The sequence below is a fragment of the Canis lupus genome, chromosome 15, assembly GCF_011100685.1.
Source record: "Canis lupus familiaris isolate Mischka breed German Shepherd chromosome 15, alternate assembly UU_Cfam_GSD_1.0, whole genome shotgun sequence".
In the NCBI taxonomy this organism is placed as follows: Eukaryota; Metazoa; Chordata; class Mammalia; order Carnivora; family Canidae; genus Canis; species Canis lupus.
The window spans coordinates 42,643,600-42,663,084 of record NC_049236.1 but is presented as its reverse complement, the minus strand read 5'-3'; the positions used below and the strand labels follow the sequence as shown (position 1 = coordinate 42,663,084).

Genomic DNA, 19,485 nt, shown 5'->3' with positions numbered 1-19,485 from the left:
CCTGGGTTTTGTCCCTGCATCTATGGGGACTGCTGCAGAAGTAGAGGGGATTGGGATGCCTTGGTGGCTCAGTGGTTGAGCGTCTGCCTTTGTCTCAGGGTGTGACCCCAGGATCCAGGATCGGGTCCCACATCAGCCTCCCTGCAAGGAGCCTGCTTCTCCCTCTGCCTGTATCTCTGCCTCTCTCTCTCTCTCTCAGTGTCTATCATGAATAAATAAATAAAAATCATAAAAAAAAAAAGAAGTAGAAGGGATTTACAACTGAATGGTTCTTAGCGAAACTAGGGATCCTAGAGAACATAGTTTCTGGCTAAAAACAGTTGGATTCATATCTCTAAGGTCCAGTAGTAAGTAGCGCCCCTTGGAATCATCAACCTCAAGTCACACTGTTTGCTCTGTTCTTACTCCCCTTACTGTACCTACTTATTAGCAGAAGCCATACTGAGTGTTCACAACCAGATTAAATCATGTTTGTTGGCACTAAACAGAACATTCTCAACATAAATCTGAACTTTTTGCATTATGGTCAAATTGTTCCTAACCTATCAATTGCATTAGGACAAATTAACATTTTTTTACATAAATGTCAGTAGAATTATCTTTGGCCAAGCCTTGCTTGACAGGAGGAAGTTGTAACTGAGGAGTTTGCTAAGAGAAAATCCTCTAAGGGATCCCAAGACCTCTGGGGTCATGCCCTGAGCCGAAGGCAGACACTCCACCGCTGAGCTGCCCCAGCGCCCTGCAGCAGAGTATAAAGGGAAATCTTCCCTGACAGTCCTTTAATGTAGTTAAGCAGTGTTTCTGTAGTTAGATGAGAGAGACTGAATATTCCATGTGAATTTTTTAAAAAGATTTATTTATTTATTTATTTATTTATTTATTTATTTATTTATTTATTTATTTATTTATGATAGAGAGAGAGAGAGAGAGAGAGGCAGAGACACAGGAGGAGGGAGAAGCAGGCTCCACACCGGGAGCCCGATGCAGGACTTGATCCCGGGACTCCAGGATCATGCCCTGGGCCAAAGGCAGGCGCAACTGCTGAGCCACCCAGGGATCCCCTCCATGTGAATTTTAATTCAAGGTGGTACTCAACTATTCTGAAGACCAGAGGGTAGTAGATTGCCCATCTAGCTGAAAGTAGGGCATATGAAGGAGAATTTAAGATCGGAAAGATAGCTTAAAGTATAAATGCAGAATGCCTTTAATGCCAGTTTAAAAAGTTAAAATTTGTAGACAGTAAAAGTTTCAAGTGGCTGAATGTGCTTTAAATAAACTTTTAGTTTGGACCTTTTTAGCTGCAAACAATAAAACACTCAACCCAAACTGATTTAAGCAAAAAAAAAAAAAAAAAAAAAAAATTTAAAAGAAATTTTATGGGCTTGTGTAATTGAAAAACCAAGAGGTAGCTTGGTAGCTTCAAACAGAAGTTGATCTAGGTATGTCATGGGGTGGTTTCTCTTCTCTTGACCTTGCTTTCTTCCAATACTGGCCTTTTTATTTTTTATTTTAAAAAAATTTTTTTAAATTAATTAATTTATTTATGATAGAGAGAGAGAGAGGGGCAGAGACACAGGCAGAGGGAGAAGCAGGCTCCATGCACCGGGAGCCCGACGTGGGATTCCATCCCAGGTCTCCAGGATCGCGCCCTGGGCCAAAGGCAGGCGCCAAACCCCTGCACCACCCAGGGATCCCCAATACTGGCCTTTTTAAAGGACCTTGGAGATAGCCCCTCACATCTCCAGTTTTATATCCTGTTGGATCCGAGCTTGGAAGAAAAGAATACCTCTTCCATGAAATTCCCTTGCACATCCAGAAATTTTCTTGACTGGACTCATTGGTTCACTTTGGCTGCAGGGAAAGTGGGATGATGACTGGCCAGAAGGAGTCCTGAGCCTTCTCCAAATGAGTTAATGTTGGTGAAGGAACTCAGGTGCCGTGTTTGGCCAGGCCTGGGTCCTTCCTGGGCGTTCTTCCCGGAGTCAGGAGCGGAACCTCTCTGAGACTGTACAGTCTGAATGTGGGGGAGTGGCGATGTCCCAGAGAAATGCATCAGGGAAGGGCGGGTAGCAGGTGCGTCTGTCAGCTCAGGGTGAGCCGCGCTGCAGGGACCAGCAGCGCGCACTGTAGACAGCCACGGCCAAATGCCTTGTCCTTTATGGAGTCCACTGGGCTTGGGCAGCTCTGCAGCTGCGTCCCTGCTCTAGGCTTGGGCTGCCCTGGGACCAGGCTCCCGTCGGGGCTTTGGCCTGAGTAACAGGGCTGTGTTCTGTCCTGTGTTCTGCCTGTATGGTCTTGATGTCTTCATCCATTAGTCCAAAAGGAACTCTCTTTCTTTCTTTCTTTCTTTCTTTCTTTCTTTCTTTCTTTCTTTCTTTCTTTCTTTCTTTCTTCCTTTCTTCCTTTCTTCCTTTCTTCCTTTCTTCCTTTCTTCCTTTCTTTTCCTTTCTTTTCCTTTCTTTTCCTTTCTTTTCCTTTCCCTTTCTTTCTTTTCTTTCTTTTCTTTCTTTTCTTTCTTTCTTTTTTTTTTTTTTTGAAACTCACTTTCTAAACCGGTACCCTTATTTCTGTTTCGGGAAGAAGTGCATAACTGCTTTGTCAAGGGCCCTTCTTCCAGTTATACTTCAGAGTCTAAAGTTCAGACAGGCTGTTTGTCTCTTTGAGTGTTTGGCATTCTTTCCTTTTGCCTTGTAATTATTCGTGTTTGTAACTGGTTTTATAGGGTGTCGAAATACGTTTTAAGCTTCCCGTGTTCCTCATGTTTATTTTGAGTGATGACACATTAAACATCCAAGCTTTTGGTGGTGATGTTCACATGATTAATACACCTTGGGCTTTCACCCCAGCGGGGATCCCGGGCAGCCGTCGGAGACATGCTCTTAGCGGTTTTCCAGTGATGCAGTCCTGCTTGAGGACATCACATACTCTTCTCCGTTGGTCGAAAGGGAGAGAAACTTTATTGCCAACACGGTTCCTAAACATAAACCTCTAATTCCAGTAGGCTGTTAGAACTTCATGGAAAGATCATGTGTGAAAGCAGTGCTGTTGGTCACCCTGTAAGTAATCCTGCTTCCATACTTCATCTACATGGTGCCATGTGGTCATGTTCAGAAAATAGCATCCCTGGCAGGGGCCCGTCAATTATGTAAGGCCAGGAACCCTGCGGTGGCAGGTGCCAGAGAGCTTGGAGGTGCTAACTTTTAATTTAATTATCTATAGGTTTCTCGGTTTCTGAAATCCGTAACTAGCATGTATTGTTTTTTAAACTAAACACGTTTTTTTTGCGATGTTGAAGCAAAGATTCTTTTTTTAGTAAGTTTTATTGAGATACTGTGTACATACGGTACCGCACACCCACTGAGAACTCCTGTCTGGTGGCATTTGGTGTGCTGTCCAGCCAGTGTTCATCATCACTTTGAGATTGTTGTCATTGCCCTGGGGGCGGGGGGGATGCTGTACATGTTAGTGGTGGCCCCATTTCTCCCCATGCCCCCGGCTCCTGCCTCTGGATTTGCCTGGCTGGGACATTTTAGGCCACTGGACTCAGAGAAGCCGTGGCTTCTCTCATGCAGTGTGGAGTTTCCAAGATAAAGCCACTCTGTGACTCCTAGGAATCCTACTAACCCTTATTCATCACGGGGCATAATACATGTTCTTCTTTACTCCTAGACTTGGTTCCTTCGATTATGAACAACTTGTTGAATCCAGATGCCATTTTCTCCAACAATGAGATGAGCCTGTCGGACATCGAAATCTATGGCTTCGATTATGACTATACCCTGGTGTTCTACTCCAAGCACCTTCACACGCTGATATTCAATGCCGCGCGGGACCTTCTCATCAATGAGCACCGGGTGAGGGCAGGGTGGGTCTCCTCCTTCCCCAGACACTGGACAATAGCTGTGAACGCACCTGGTCTTGTGTCGGCATGCACACGTCACTTAGGGAAGTGTTGTTAAGTGAGTGAGTGGATTTTGTTCCATTCCAAGGGACTCCAGGTATGATTGATATACAGAAAGTTGTAGATGCTTGATGTGTATGACTTGAGTTTGGAGATAAGTGCACAGCTGTGAAACCACTATCACCGTCAAGGCCATACACTGTCACCTCCCAGAGTTTCCTCCTGCCTCCTTCATCATCGTTATTTGTTTGTGCGTGTGTACGTGTGTGCGTGCATGTGTGCGTGTGTGTGTGTGTGTGTGTGTGTGTGTGTGAACCTGGCTGTAAGATCTGCCCTCAGAGACATTCGGGGACACCGTTGCCTGCAGTACAGGAGTGCTGTGCTGTGTCTTAGCTCTCCGGGGCGTTTATGTCACACAGCTGGGACTTTGTATTGGAATATAGTTGGTTTTTAAAGATTTTATTTATTTGAGAGAGAGAACACAAGCAGGAGGAGGGGCAAGGGGAGGGAAAAGCAGAGTCCCTGCGGGGCTCACTTTCAGGACCCCAGGATTATGACTTGAGCTGAAGGCAGATGCTTGACCTACTGAGCCACCCAGGCGCACCTGGAAGATGGTTACTTAAAAAAAACTAAAATCTGGGCAGCCCCGGTGGCTCAGCTGTTTAGCGCCACCTTCAGCCCAGGGCGTGATCCTGGAGACCCGGGATCAGTCCCACATCAGGCTCCCTGCATGGAGCCTGCTTCTCCCTCTGCCTGTGTCTCTGCCTCTCTCTCTCTCTCTTTCTCTCTGTGCCTCTCAAGAATAAATAAATAAAATCTTTAAAACAAAAAAAAGAAAAAACCCAAAATCTTTCGACGTCTCTTTGATAGAAGACTCTCAAATTAGCGTTAGTGGGGACAGGGCTACGGACTTCTGCTCTCATCCCTCGCCGAGCAGGATGGCGCTCCTCCCCAAGCCGATGAACGTGGCCGCCTGTTCGGGTTAAAGAGGAAATTGTTCCGGTAATGGGCTGTGTTTTGCCATCATCACTGACTTGAGTTGTTCCGCAAAGAACATTCGAGTGTGTGGTGTTGGCAAGGGCCCAGGGTGGGGAAGGAAAGGCAGGATGCAGGACCCGCTGTGCTGCCCAGTGAGTGCGTCTCTGCAGCCAGGACCCAGGAGCCACCCTGACCAGTGCTGTGAGCACCCTCTGCGGGGCCGGGTCTGTGTGGGGCCCCAGCGTGTTTCCGCAGGGGCACCTGCGCTGTGGGGAGGCCTTCTTGCCTCCTCCACCTTCACTGCTGGGCCTGCCTCTCCTCGCTTAGTCCCTCGGCTTTGACCAGGGGCCACTCCCCCATGGCCCGTGTAGCAGCCACGGAAAGGCTGGGTCGAGGAGCGCGAGTGCCGCAGCGAGTGCAGCGTAGTGCTGCAGGTTCATGGGGCAGCCAGTCGTGGGGTCCCTGCTGGGGCCTCTGCGCACTTCCCAGCACATCCTCCCTGCCCTGCCCTGCTCCAGGGCTTGGGCCACACAAGGGCGGGGTACGTGGGCAGAGTCTGGAAAGGCTTTGCCTGCGAAGGTGGGGTGGGAGGTGGGGGTGGGTGGGAGTGGCCTGGGAGTCAGCAGGGGGTGGGTGGGGGCCAGGGAGGGCTGGAGGGGGCGGGGCCAAGGAGGGGTGTAGGAGATCGGAGTTCCTGACTTGGCCCCTAGGATAGTGTTTTGTATGAGTGGGCTGCACGTCATGTCCCGCATGTCTCTGCCCCGGTCATTCTTAGTTTCCAGCCATTCTCATTTGGCCTCCTTTCTGGTCGTTTATCATCTTAGTGACTCTTCTTAGGGCATGTGCCCTGATTTATCCGTCTCTAGTGTGAGGCCCTGACTGGAAGACGTCACAGCCGGTAGGGTCTGACTAATGTGGAATAGAGGGAGGCCATCACCTCCCTGCTTCTGGATACCATACCTTTGTTAATGCTACCCCAGTTCCCATTAGTTTTAGGTCTTCATCATTTGATGCCCTGTATTTCCTGTTCCGTTCTGCTTCTGATTATCAGGGATTTAATCAGCAACTCAGTTTCTCCCTACTCAGAATGCAGGAATGACATTTGTCAGCGGTGACCTTTCCGTCTCCGCGAAGCCGGCAGGCGGCCTTGTCCAGCTATGGGCACTGTACTGCGTGGAGCCCCATCCAGCCACATTTCCCCATCTGCTGGAGAGCCGCCTGCCCTTCCGTCTCATGGCAGGCCTGGCCCTGCCCTGTGGGCCCAAGAGCGAAGTGAGAGCCCCAGGGGTCCTGCCCCTGTGGCCTGTCTGTGGTCACCCTGCCCCAGAAGAGTGAACGGAGTGGCTGCCCCGCGGGTGCTGCATCCTGTCCTGGTGGCTGGGCCGATACTATGTGTGTGGGGGTCATTCGGGTCACCGCCCAGTGTGTGGGTCTCCTACTTGGTCCTGGAAGCACAGGTTCTGGCACTGTGTGGCCAGCACACAAGCCCTGACCTTCCCGCCACCTTCCCGCCACCTTCCCGGGAACCTGGAGAAATCCACCTGATCTCCATGAGCTGCCGTTCCCACCTGTGACATGGATGCATTCACGGTGCTTTAGCTCCAGAGTTGGTGTCATAATTAAGTGAGTCACTATGTATAACGGGCTGGCAGGTAGAGGACCCTCGGAATGGCAGCCGTCACCGCTGTCTCTGTGTGCGCCTTAGCCCCACAGGTCCCCCGTCCCTGCCTTACAGGGAAAATGAGGCCCACAGCCTCGAGTCAGGAGGAGGCAGAATCTGTTTCCAGGGCACGAGCGTTCTTGCCTTCATTCCTGGTTGTTCTTTGTGGGGCCAATAACATTTCCACTCTGTTCACATGAGAATAAAATATTCACGAAGGTACAAAATGTTTGAGGATCAAAAATGTATAAAATTTGGGGGAACAGAGAGAAGACATAGATGGGGAAGAGGAGGTGCCATCGTTAGGATCAGAAAAGCTTCTGGATGTAAGATCACTTAAGATTCAGCCCCATTACATCTGTTTGTTGCTCTGATAAAAGAGATCAGTCATAACACTAATTATGTCAGGCATATTAATAGAGTCAATTATGCTCATGCAGATTTTTCTCTTGCTCTGATGAAACAAAATAATTCTTCCAAGAGGCATTTAATTTGGTGCCATTTTTCTTGCCAGGGACTAAATGTGCTTGTAGAGATGGGAAGACATCTGCTCTTGAGATGCACAGCAATAGAACAGTAAGTCTGCAATTCCACAGCTTCCCAAAAAGCAAATGTAAGAAGTTCTAGCCCTTATTTTATTTTATTTTATTTTATTTTATTTTATTTTATTTTATTTTATTTTATTTTATTTTATTTTATTTTATTTTATTTTATTTTATTTTTTTTTAGTTCTAGCCCTTCTTAACGACACTTTTCCTTCCTTCCTTCCTTCCTTCCTTCCTTCCTTCCTTCCTTCCTTCCTTCCTTCCTTCCTTCCTTCCTTCCTTCCTTCTCTTTCTTTCTTTCTTTCTTTCTTTCTTTCTTTCTTTCTTTCTTTCTTTCTTTCTTTCTTTCTTTCTTTCTAACATGTTTTTGCAAAAATAGAACAAAATATAGGGAAATGATTATGTCTACCTTTTCCTTTCATGGGTCCACCAAGACCAGAGGGGGAGTGTCAAGGGTTCTTGATTCCGCCCCCAGATCCATGGCCTTGTCCTGGTCCCAGTCATTCCGTGGTAGTCCATCCCCACCTCTAGGGCCCAGTGGCTGTGACCCTTGTCTGATCTGTCCGCTGTGAGTTCTTGCTCGCTCTCTTCTATTTTTCTTTTTAACAGACTGTTAATCTTAGGGGAGGTTTAGGTGTGTAGGCAGATTGCAGAGTTGCCACAGAGCATTCCTGCATGTGTCCCCTGCCTGGTCCCCCTGCTCCCAGTTCCCCTGACCGCAGTCTCTTCATCATGGCGAGAGAAGCGCGTTGGTAACACCCGCACTGACTGAAGTTTACCCTGGAACCCCGTTTCCTCTGTTCTTACTTGATATCCATTGCCTATTCCAGGGACCCATGCGGGAGCTGTGTCACTTTCAGTTGTCCTATGACTGGGGGCTCTCTTAGCACTTTCTCACAACTCCCTGGTTTGTGACAACCTTGACTGGGCAGGTGGCTTCTCTTGGGACTTGGCTGACATCTCCCTGTGGTTACACTGGGGGCCCGGGGAGGGGGAGGCCCCAGAGGTGGAGTGCCATTGGCTTGTGTCACAGGGGGCACCCATTGTCTGCGTGGCTTACCCAGTGAGGCTGGCTTCCGCCATGTGCAGAGGTGCGTGTACACCATGGGTCGCTTTTTTCTCTCCAGGCTCTGCTCTCTGGGATGAGGCCACCCTGTGCAGCCGTGTCCCGACTGCCCCACAGCCACCTGTCTGCTCCAGGCCACCATCCCTTTCCAGCCCCATGGCTCCTGGACCCAGAACTCGGTCTGGTCTGGCTGTGCACTCAGAGTGACAGACGAGACCTCTGGAAGTGCTGGGCCCTGGCTTGCTCCCCCCTACCGTCACCCTGTCACCTGCTGGAGCCACAGCCACCCTCCACTGCCTGGCTGCCAGGACTCTGTGTTTCCTCTGCCCCAGGTGGTCTGTGGTCCTGCTCCTCATCTTGCTTGTGTTTCCCGGATGTTTGAGCTCTTGTAGGCCTTGCTCCATAGTGCGTTCTGCTGGGGGCTTGGTGATGGCCTCCTCAAGGTGGAGGGGACACGTTTTAGGGGAGGAGACAGCCCCATCTGGTTCCTGCCACCGCCCCAGGCTCTGGCACAGATGCGTGTTCAGCACATCCTCAGCGTGTTTGGGGAAGGACACGGTTAAGTGAGAACCATGCTCAGATGCGGGTTGTTTTGCCCTCCCATCTCGTGAAGACTTTAGAGAAGTCTGGTTCTGCCCTCCTGCCCTGCATCTGACAGGACTGACGTGCGAGGCTGTGCACACACAAGGCGGAGACCCCTGGGCACTGCATCTGTAGGGCTGGACGTACATAGGCACCGGGTGTCGGGGCACTGTGGTGCTCCAGCAGAGCCGGGCTGCTGCCTGGAAGAAGGAGTGCACCCCGGGTGCTCCCAGCTGCCCTAGTGCCTCCTGCTTTTAGAGACACCAGCCATGTGTGTGACACGTTGGCGGAGTCATGTTTCTCAGGCTGATGGAAAGGTTCTCCACTGACACGTCCACAGGATCTTGCTGTTGGCTCCTGGAGACGATGTTACCTCCTGGCTGCTGGGAGCATCTTCGGCTTCCCCGATGTGAGGTCATTGTTGACAGTTGTTCTGGGAGATGCTGTGCCTGCGTGTGCGTGTGCCCAAGTGTGTGTGTGTGTATGTGTGTGTGCATGCACATGTGTGTCTGTGTGCGTATGTATGTGTGCGTGTGTGCCTGTGTGTTTACATGCTTGTGTGCTTGTGTGTGTGCATGTGTGTGCGTGCCTGTACACATGTACGTGTGCATGTGTGCCTGTGCATGTGTGTGTGTGTTGGAAAGGGCCCCCACCGCAAGGACAGTTGACGTCATAGGTTGTCTGGGGACACTCGACTCGGGTGGGAGTGGAGCCTAGAAATCGCCCATGGGGCCGCCCCGCCGCGCATGTGAAGGCAGGAGCCTGGAGTCCCTGGGAGTAGCAGGGGCAGGAGGATCGGAAAGCCCACGCCGTGGCTCCCAGTGAGGGAAGCAGCTCCATTCTGTTCCCTTCTGTTCTGTGCAGGCTGCGGGCTGGAGGCGGCCCCAATACCTCCTGGGCATCTTTTTTTTATTTTTAAATTTTTGAAGATTTTATTTCTAAATATCCACAACACCCAGTGGGGGGCTTGAACTTCTGCTCTGCAATCAGGAGTTGCAGGCTGTACTGACCGAGCCCCGCGAGTGCTCCAAGCTGCCGGCGTCCTTTGCTGTACCCTGTCCCCTTCCACCTCCAGTAGGAAACTTGGGCCCTTACTTTGGAAGGGGAAGATCGACGCTCAGAGACTGCAACCCGGCCCAGGTTCCTGGCTGATGCGCCGTAGGATGGGGCTGCAGCCCTGGGCCTGTGCTGGTGACCAGTGCCCCTGAGGCCCCTTCAGCTGCCTGGTCCCTTCCCACACCCCCTGCCACTGTCTCTGGAGCACTGGGGAGATGCCGTGTGTTTCTCAGGACGGGCTCCCCAAGGCCACATGGCTCTGGGGCCCATGGCAGGTGTGTGGCTGGGTGTCGCTGTGCTGTTGTCCTGTTGGGGAGTCAGCAGGGGCCTCGTTGGACGTCCCAGAAGCCCGTGCTCACGGCATGCCCATCCCGATGCCACTCAGGACAGTGGCAGCCCAGCCCCTGTCACCGTGCATCTTTGGAGTGGTCACCTGGCCCTCGGGGGGCATGTTCTGCTAGCACCCTGGTGTTTAGGGCTGGTTATGGGGCCAGGGACTGGGGCAAGGCGTGGGCCTGGACCACATTCCTGGCCCAAGCACCTAGCTTCTTGGGCCTGGATGGCCCCTGAGTGCCCCTGTCGGGATGTGGATCAGAGGGACGCACATGCCCTCCATCTGCCGTGTGTGCAGAGCGAGGGTGGAGGTGGCTCTGTAAAAGCACCTTGCAGGGAGAGCTGAACATCTTCCCCATGGCCTGCCTGGTCCTCATTGCCCCGGTGCAGGACAAGGTGCCACAGGTACACAGTCCCGGGCTTGCGTCCAGCAGGGGGACCATGCTGTGTGTACGGTTCTGGGACGTATGTGAAGTCTGTGAAAACGCATGACTGTACAGTGTTCACACTTCCTGGAAATGCCCCCGAGTGGCAGTAGCACTTGGTGGTTTCTCGGCAGCTGTGAGATCAGCAAGCTCTGCATGACATCTGGGTCAGCACTTGCGTGGCTACAATGCCTGCTGTGTGTGGGGTGGCTGCTGGGTGTGGGATGTGATTTCAAAGAAATGTGGCCCTGGCATGAGCAGTCCTCACTGTCTTGCAGGGGCCTGTGCACCTGACAGCTGGGCGGTCATTTGTGGGGGGAGGGGCGTGGAGGGTGGAGGGCAAGGGTCTCGGTGGCTCTGCACCCCACCACCCATGATTGTGACTGAGCCTTCGTCCGGGGCCCCACGCCCGACCACACGGCCACCGCAGGCCCCAGTGGTCCAGGTTCTGACTGAAGCCGTTTACCATGAGGCTGGAGGGTCCAGAGCTGCAGCAACCTCCTGCGGTGCTGTGCTCCCAGGGCAGAGGGCCATGGGGTCAGCAGGGAAAGGCTGGGCCCAGCATACCCCAGCCAGGTCACCTGGCCACACTCCTTCTATCCCACTCCTGGTGCCCTGGGGTGAGGGGCCCGGAGGACCTGGGTACACTGGGCAGGATAGCTAGGGTTCTAATCTTGAGATCTGACGGGAGGGAAGGACGTGGGGCACCTGGTCTAGCAGGTGAGAGCAGAGCTGGGGTTTGCATAGTTTGAGGAATGGGTTCATACCAGAAAGTACCAGATGGCCTCACCTGTGTCTGGGCAGGTGCATAGGGTGGGGTGGACAGATGGCCCTGAGAAGGAGGCACCATGTCCAAAAGCAGAGGGCTGGCCATGCTCAGTCCTGGTGCCTCCACCCCTATGCAGGGACAGTCACCCTGCTTCTTTCTGGGGACCAAGCTAGACCCTGCCGTGACCTTAGTGCACTGTTACCTGACGGTGGCTGTTTTCTTCTTTCTTAGTATCCGGTGGAAATCAGGAAGTATGAGTATGACCCAAATTTTGCGATTCGTGGACTTCATTACGATGTGCAGCGGGTAGGTTTCATTGCCGTGGTTCCTCATGTGATGGTGTCCAGGTCCCCTTGGCCCTTCTCTTTACTGAGCATGGAAGCTGATTTACGTCCTATTCTTTGGGGCCCAAGAACCGGGTCACTGACAGCGTCTTTGTATAAATAAAGTCTTTTGGGAAAGGCTGTGTATCGGAAAAAAGTGAATGTGTTTTGCTATTTGGAAGATACTGTTTGTTTCTTGAAGTCATTTCTGGTGTTTTGGTGGGGAGCCAGTGGCCACGCTGTGTTTGCAGACCAGTCATCTCCTTAATAAGCTGCACGGTGCATTTTTTTTTTTTTTTTAAAGATTTTATTTACCAGGGAGTAGGAGCAATAGGGAGAGGGGAAGGAGAAGCAGGGGGCCAGGCGGGCTCCCTCTCAGGACCCAGGATCGTGGCCTGAGCCAGAGGCAGACGCTTGGCCAGCTGAGCCTCACCGCACTTTACTGACCAGCAGGCTCAGCAGATGCGTGCAGTGTGCTGCTTTCTCATGTCAACCTGTGTTGATTGGGTGTACGAGGACACGCAAAACCCTCGCTGGATATGCAGCCTGCTGCGCTTGACTCACCTGTTGTGTATTTGTTCTCTAAGGCGGTGCTGATGAAGATTGATGCTTTTCATTACATCCAGTTGGGAACCGTCTACAGGTAAGAGGAACATGAGGTAAATTCAATGCACCTGAAGTCCCCAAGTGGCTTCGAGTTTGGAGACCCTGTGACTGTGGTTGTTGGGGAGCGGGAGATTGTGTGTGTGTGTGTGTGTGTGTGTGTGTGTGTGTGTGAGAGAGAAACCTGTTCATGCATTTGCTCAACAACACCCCTGGGTCCGGGTGACTCGGGTGCTGAGCGTGCACGTTGCACCGAACCAGTGGCTGCAGTCTGGTGACCACTGGGGGCGCTTTCCCAGGCACCGGGTAGGCCCTGAGTCAGAGGCTGGGTGGGGACAGACGTGGGGGATGCAGTGGCCCCTGTTCCCACCATGGTGGTAGAGTGTGTGGGTGGCAAGACTTTCCTCCTCCCTGTTTATTGGGATTAGTAGAAGCACTTGGCTCAGTCCAAAACCCTGTTAACCTTGACAACGTTGCCTTTTCTATTCCTTGAACTTGGGGAGGATTTAGGAGCATGGTTGTTGTACCCTAAACAGGTGTGTGTATCCAGGTTCTTCCTCCACAAACTTTGCTACAATTGATGGTTTTTTGCCCGAGTTAAACACACGCGCAGTGGCAGTCTGTGCTGAAATACTGTGGGGCCGCAGGGCCCCTGCCCGCCCACCCGACCCATTACATTCCTTTCATTTTGTTCCCCACATCTTTTTTCCTATTTCTGAATAACGTGCTCATACCTCTGTCCCCTAACGTAACAATGCTGACTGTGGTATCTGCCACGGGCTGGGCCTGCGCACGGGTACTCGGCTTCTGCAGGCTCCTCCTTCGAGCCCCTGCCCACCTGGGCCTGCCCGTTTCCCCATTGTGGTTCATGGTTTGCATCTGACCTGTGGGTCTTGCTCCTCCTCGCACTGTATCGTGTGCTGGGACTGCCTCTGTGCACAGGGCTTGCTTTTTCTTACATTTAATAACAGCATCCCTCCTTACCTGCTTCGTTTGCTGTGGAGGTGTCCCCAGGTTCCCCAAGCGCCCTGTCACCAGCCTCCTCCTTGTGTTTATTTCCGGACAATTCAGATGTTTTTCATACGCTCTCGGTCACTTTGACATTTACTGGACTGCCCCTGTGCTCCGATCTTCTCTGATGCTTGTCCTGGGCCTGGGTTGGCCTGTTTCTCCCTTCCCAGAGCCCCTGTATCCCTCCTGCTGGCCTCACCTCTGTGTTCTGCTGTGGCACATCCTCCTGCAGCTCCCGGTGCTTACGGGGTTCAGCCTTCTGGGGTGGGGGCAGCTCTCAGCTCCCCTTGGGATGTCTCCTCGCAGGCCCTGTTCCCAGCCTGGGAAGCCTGGAGCCCCTGGTACATCTGCTCGTTGTCTTCCACAGACAGGACGTGTCTTGTCTGCTGATGTCTTTGCACTTATTTCCTTTGACGTTCTGAGTAATCTATTTTTTTTTTAAGAGAGAGGATGTGCGTACACAAGTGGGATGGGGAGGGGCCGCAGGAGAGGGAGACAGAGAATCCCAAGCAGGTCCACACCCTATGGGGCTCGATCCATGGCCCTGATGTCGTGACCTTAGCTGAAATCAAGAGTTAGAGTCAGGTGCTTAGCCGGCTGAGCCCCCAGGCGCCCCTGAGTACTTCATTCCTTTACTATCATCTTAGATTCCAAGAGGGAGGAGAGATGAAATAATAACATTATTCAATAATGTTGATGAAATAATAGTAACATCAGTCATAGTAAGTTGGAGCTAGCAACTGTGAGGTCTGCTGTGGCACAGACACCATTGTCAGGGTTTTATTTGCCTTTTTTGTCCTTGAGCTGATGAGGGAGGTCATGGTGTTAGACCTAGAGATGTTAGGGGCTTGCCCAAGGCCACACAGGCCTAGAAGTCAGACCCAGGTGGGCTCTGACCCTGGAGCCCATGGCCTGTGGGCAGCGTGGACGGGGCCGAGGCCCTCACCAGATCTCCCGTGTGCACCTCTGTCTGTGTCCTGCCGTTGACTCCCAGGCCCAGACGCTCCATCCTGTCCTCCTGGGCTCCTGCAGTTCTGTGCAGGGTGGCTTGTCCTGGACATTGCTGTTGGACCCGTGCACCTCAAGCACTGCCCTTGGCTCAGCCTCCCTTCTGACGTCCTGCGTGACTCACCCACCAGCTTTCCCTAAATCTGTATCCTTCTCTTCCACACGTGGCACTTTCACTTCCCCGGTTGGTTAGGACTTGTTACAAGTGACGAAACCTGACCCGACTGGGTCAGCCAGAAACACAGCCTTGGGCACCTGTTGTGCGATTGGGGGCAGCACCTGCTGTAGGTGTGGCTGGCTCCAGGGGCTGACATGCTCAGAACCCGTTCTGTCTATTGGCTTTCTCCTTCAGGGCTTGCTCCAGCTGACCCCCGTGCATGTAGGCCCCGGAGACACCCTGGCCCAGGTCAGTGGGAGAAGGGGGCCGGGTGTTCCCAGCAGTTACAACTGGTCTGGGTATGTGGAGGCGGGTGTGCAGCATGGGCCCCCACTCCCCAGGGTCACCGCTGGCATCCTCCCAGGGTGCAGCCTGCCTTCCCCGCGGCTGCCTGAAGCCTCCTCCCTCCTTCACAGCCTGCCTGCCCCTGCTTACACCTCACCCCATCCTCAGCCTCCCTCCTCCCTCAGACCATGCAGTGCCTTGGCTGCTCTGGTCGTGTGTCCTCTTCTGCAGGTGTGTCGTCTGCCATGTTTGGGGGATGGACAGATGGGGCACCAGGAGGACAGAAGTGTCCGAGTCTGGGTCCTGGGCGGCCAGTGTGCTGAGGCCCCCACCCTTGCTCCCACATGTGGCCTCCATCCACTCCTCTGAACCTGGCTTGGTGCCAGGGGCTGCCCTGGTGCCTGTTGTGTGGGCCAGCGCGGGCCTGTGCCTGGGTAGAGGGGCACCCAGGGTGTCAGCGCCCCGGCCTTCCCCCAAAAAGGGTTGTGGATGGGCAGGAGCCCCCAGCCTTGCCCACGTCTGACCCTGCTGCTGGTCCCCAGCTCCGGCCCCAGGTCGAGTCTCGGCTGTAGGTGCGAATGCCGCGGGGTCGGGGGAGGCCGACGGTCAGCATAGCTGCAGTTGGTACTGTGATGTGGGCCTCGGAGAAGTGACACTTGTCCTCTCTGCAGGCACACCAGGTCCTCACACACCCGCTCACTTCCTCCTTTCCCTTATACCAGGACGTAGGTACTATTACTGTTCCCTGTTTAAAAAGTGACACTGAGACTCAGGGTGGCTCTATTGCACATCCGGGTAGTACCCCCACTGGTCAGGGGGCTGGGACCTGAACCCAGGCACACTTGGGGGTCTGCGCTCCCAGCCTTTGTGCTTCTCACCTGCACAGACCTTGTGGGGTGGTGTGCGGGGCTGGCCATGCCCCCAGCCTGGGCTGCTGCACCTACCAGAGCTGCCTCCACCCAGTTGGGCTGTGTGGCACTCAGCTCACCCTCCTTCTGAGCTGACACTTGGCTCTGTGGGCCATTGTGGGCCATGTCCCTGTGCACCTGTCCTCAGGTCTCAGGGCAGAGTTCTTGTACTTTTTGTAGTTTTTTCAAAATCTTAGAGCCTTAGGCATGTGCATAGCTGAGTGTAGCTGCTTCAGTGGTGAGCTACTCCCGGGTTGCTGCCCAGAGCGGTGGGTGAGGCATCAGGGGCCCACAGTGCCACCTGTTTGTAAGGTCCCAGGTTGTAACAAGTTAATCATTTTTTTGGGGGTGGGGGTGGGCAATGAATCCCCTTGGCTGCTGCGGAAAGTTCCACGAGGGTGGCGAATGGAGGAAGGAGGCTGATGACAGCCATGTTTTCATTGTACTTATGTATCAAATATAAATCATGTTTTGCGTGTACTTTCATGTCAGCCGGGTGACTTTACAGGATAAGCAGCCTGACCTGACCCTGTGAGTAACTGAGGCTCCTGGTGTGTTATTCACCTGCCTGGTCTGGCGCCGGGTGGACTTGCCATACTCTCCTTGTCACTGGCCCCTGCTTTCTCAAGCTCCTTCCTTGGAGACACGGCTGGGAGTAGACGTTCCTCTTGGTGATGCTGTTGCGGGGGCAGGGCCAGGACAGGAAATCTGAGAACATGAAACCTGATGAGAGCACTTGCTCCCAGTGCCTGCCGCACAGTAGGGGTGACAGCTGGGTCACCCTAATGCCGAAACGTATTTTCCCTTTGTGGTGGAGCAGGATTCATTTGCAGATTCAGCTGTGGCTCCGGAGGCCGGTGGCTTACAGTTGCCACCCTGGCTTTTTATAGGTGAGGAAACCGGCCTTGATGGTCATGTAGCGTTGAGGTCACCCCTCCCAGAGGTGGCACCAGCCTTCCTGCCTTGTGTCACAGGGTCTGTGCACCAGAGTCTCACGCATGGCTTTTCTCACTGACTTTAGATCAGAGTAGCAGAGGCAGGAGGATGGTAGAGGCAGAATGAGCCTTTCTCTCCCTAATGTATTAAAACATAAAAATGGAAACAGAAACCGACCCCAAAGCAAACACTACCCCCAAAGCAAAGGAAGGCGCTAGAGCCTTGTGGACAGAGGCTAGAGCCTTGTGGACAGAGGCGCTGTGATAGTGGTTGAGGAGGCGCCTGGGCCCTTGAGCTGCAAACCTCAGTCTGGTCCTGACCCACCACTTCCTACTTTGGTGACCTTGGGTAAGATACTTGACCTTTGGGGCACCGGGGTGGCTCAGCAGGTGAGGTCTGCCTTTGGCTCAGGGCATGATCCGGGGTCCCAGGATCTAGTCCCACATCGGGCTCCCTGCATGGAGCCTGCTTCTCCCTCTGCCTGTGTTTCTGCCTCTCTGTGTCTCATGAATAAATAAATAAAATCTTTTTTTTTTTTTTTTTAAATAAAATCTTAAAAAAAAAAAAAGACACTTGACCTTTCTGGGCCTCAGCTTCCTCTGCCGGGAAATGGAAGGATAATTGTGCTTTCCCTCCTAGATTATGGAGAAGTAAGTGAATGCCTGTGTGGAACCCACACTTGGCCCCTCTAGCAGGTGCAGTTTTCCTGCCCTCATCGCCCGCCTAGCACTGGCGCTCCTAGTAGTAGGGGCTTCTCACCTGTTACTTGTAGACGGTAGCATCTTGTGCTGAAGCTGAAAGATCCCAGCAGTTGCCGGGGGTCTGGAAGTCACTGCTGTCGCTACTGGAATCTAACAGTACCACCTGTGATTTTTCCAGGGGCCTCAGTGTTGTCCCCGATGAGGAAGTCATTGAAATGTATGAGGGCTCTCACGTGCCCCTGGAACAGATGAGCGACTTTTATGGAAAGGTAATGAGAGATTCTTTAGTTAAAGCAGCCATCAGCAGACGTGGCCCAGGAGATTTAGGGTCTCTGTGCGCACTCCTGTGGAGCTGAGAGGGGATTTGGGCTGTTTGAGAGGCCCTGGATTTGAGAGGGGGTTGTGTGTTGGCATCTCCCAAAGCCCTTCATGATTCCCTTTTCTTGGCTCTTTGCTCCTTACCTGATGGAGGCTCTTTGTACCTTCTGTGTGCCTGCCCCTCTCTGCAACGCCCACCCCAGGCTTGTCCCTATTTGTGGATGAAATCAGGGCGGCAGCGGTTGCCTTCCTTGAGGTGGAGGACAGCAGGTCCTGCTGTGCTTGAAGGGCAGCCGCTGCTTCACTGACTTCACTAGTCTTCTTTGCTTTCTGAAGTTTTGCTCCTTGTCTTATTAGGCGTGCTCTTATTTGTGCTGTCAGAATGTGGTGGAAGGCCCCGAATCACAGGCGTTCAGGCTCACGTGGGGCTTTGTGGGGACTCCCACATTCAGGAGACTTGGGTGGCTTTCGTGCTGTCCCATGGGCAGCGGAGTACCTGCCGGCTTTCTTCTGGGCTTGGCAGTAGAGTGCGGGCCTGATGTTAGGGTTCATAAGAGTGTCAAAGAGTCGTTAGATGTTTTGGAGGGGAAGTCAAGGCATCACCTTGGATTTCCCGGTTGTACTTAGAGGAAGACGTGAGCCGTGCCGGGAACAATGGGAAAGTGGGTAACACTTGTACTTGGCACTGTTAGAATTATGCTTCTCTTGAGGAGAGGGATCCAGGGGCTCAGAATGCGCCTTGGATGCAAGTCAGGTGTTGGCTCTGGCTGTGCTGTTGGACTGTGTTTCTGAAGCTCCCCTCCCTGCCTGCCTGCAGAGTTCTCACGGAAACACCATGAAGCAGTTCATGGACATCTTCTCCCTGCCCGAGATGTCCCTCCTGTCCTGTGTCAACGAGTACTTTCTGAAGAATAACATCGACTATGAGCCCGTCCATCTCTACAAGGACGTCAAGGTGAGTGGTGGCTCTGCCACAGCCCTCCGAGGGCCTCAGCATAAGGGACAGGATCGTTAGCCCCCCTGGGTCATGTGTTGCGAATAGTCCTTTGCCCAGGGTTTCTTTTATTGGTGGTTTTACCCTGAAAATTGTTAAGAAAGAGGTTACATTAGGACAGCTGGAGATCAGTGTGATTTTGTGTTAAAGGAAGATGGTGCTCGTATTGCTCTCTGGGTTTCTAAGTCTTTCTGACCAAGGCCAGGGCCGGTGCATCTGGTCAAGGGGTGGCTGGTGGCTGAGGTCCAGCCCGACACAGCTGCCCCTGAGCCTGCCCACGGACGGGGCCTTCCTCTCACACACGGAGGATCCAGGGAGGCCCTGCCCTAGCTGTGTGAACCCTGTGGGAGACATTCACAGTCAACAGGAGCCTTGCGTACACGCACACACCTCATTTATGAACTTTGTACTCACATGTGTCAGTTTATATTCACATGTGTTTATATATGTTCTTTAAACTATTGGGACTTTTTTTTAGTGCTTAAAAATATGTTCATGTATTAATATTTGTTATATACACATGTCATATATGTATGTTTATAAGCATGTATTTATATGCAAATATTTATATATGTGGTATGTATTATTTATTTACTTATATTATTTTTATTTTTTATTTTTTTTAAGATTTTATTTATTTACTCATGAGAGACACAGAGAGAGAAAGAGGCGGAGACACAGGCAGAGGGAGAGGCAGGCTCCATGCAGGGAGCCTGATGTGGGACTCGATCCCAGGACTCCAGGATCACGCCCTGGGCCGGAGGCAGGTACTAAACCATTGAGCCACCCAGAGATCCCCTAATTACTTACATTTTTAAGAGACTGTATTTTTGTACTACAGTGTTTTTATTGTATGCTTATGATGAATTTTAAAGTTTGACTGCCTTAAACCATGGGTTTTAGGAAGATGAAGGATAAATTCTAAC

The 19,485-nt window shown here is 52.4% G+C and overlaps 1 protein-coding gene across 1 annotated transcript in view; it reads left to right on the top strand.

Moving 5' to 3' along the window:
• NT5DC3 (5'-nucleotidase domain containing 3) overlaps positions 1-19,485 on the top strand; it is a 48,096-nt gene that overhangs the window by 11,356 nt on the left and 17,255 nt on the right. The window contains exons 2-6 of the mRNA XM_038559173.1: positions 3,670-3,854; positions 11,547-11,621; positions 12,226-12,281; positions 17,426-17,516; positions 18,383-18,520. Of these exons, the coding sequence (XP_038415101.1) occupies positions 3,670-3,854; positions 11,547-11,621; positions 12,226-12,281; positions 17,426-17,516; positions 18,383-18,520 (545 nt within the window). The remainder of the gene's footprint in view (positions 1-3,669; positions 3,855-11,546; positions 11,622-12,225; positions 12,282-17,425; positions 17,517-18,382; positions 18,521-19,485) is intronic.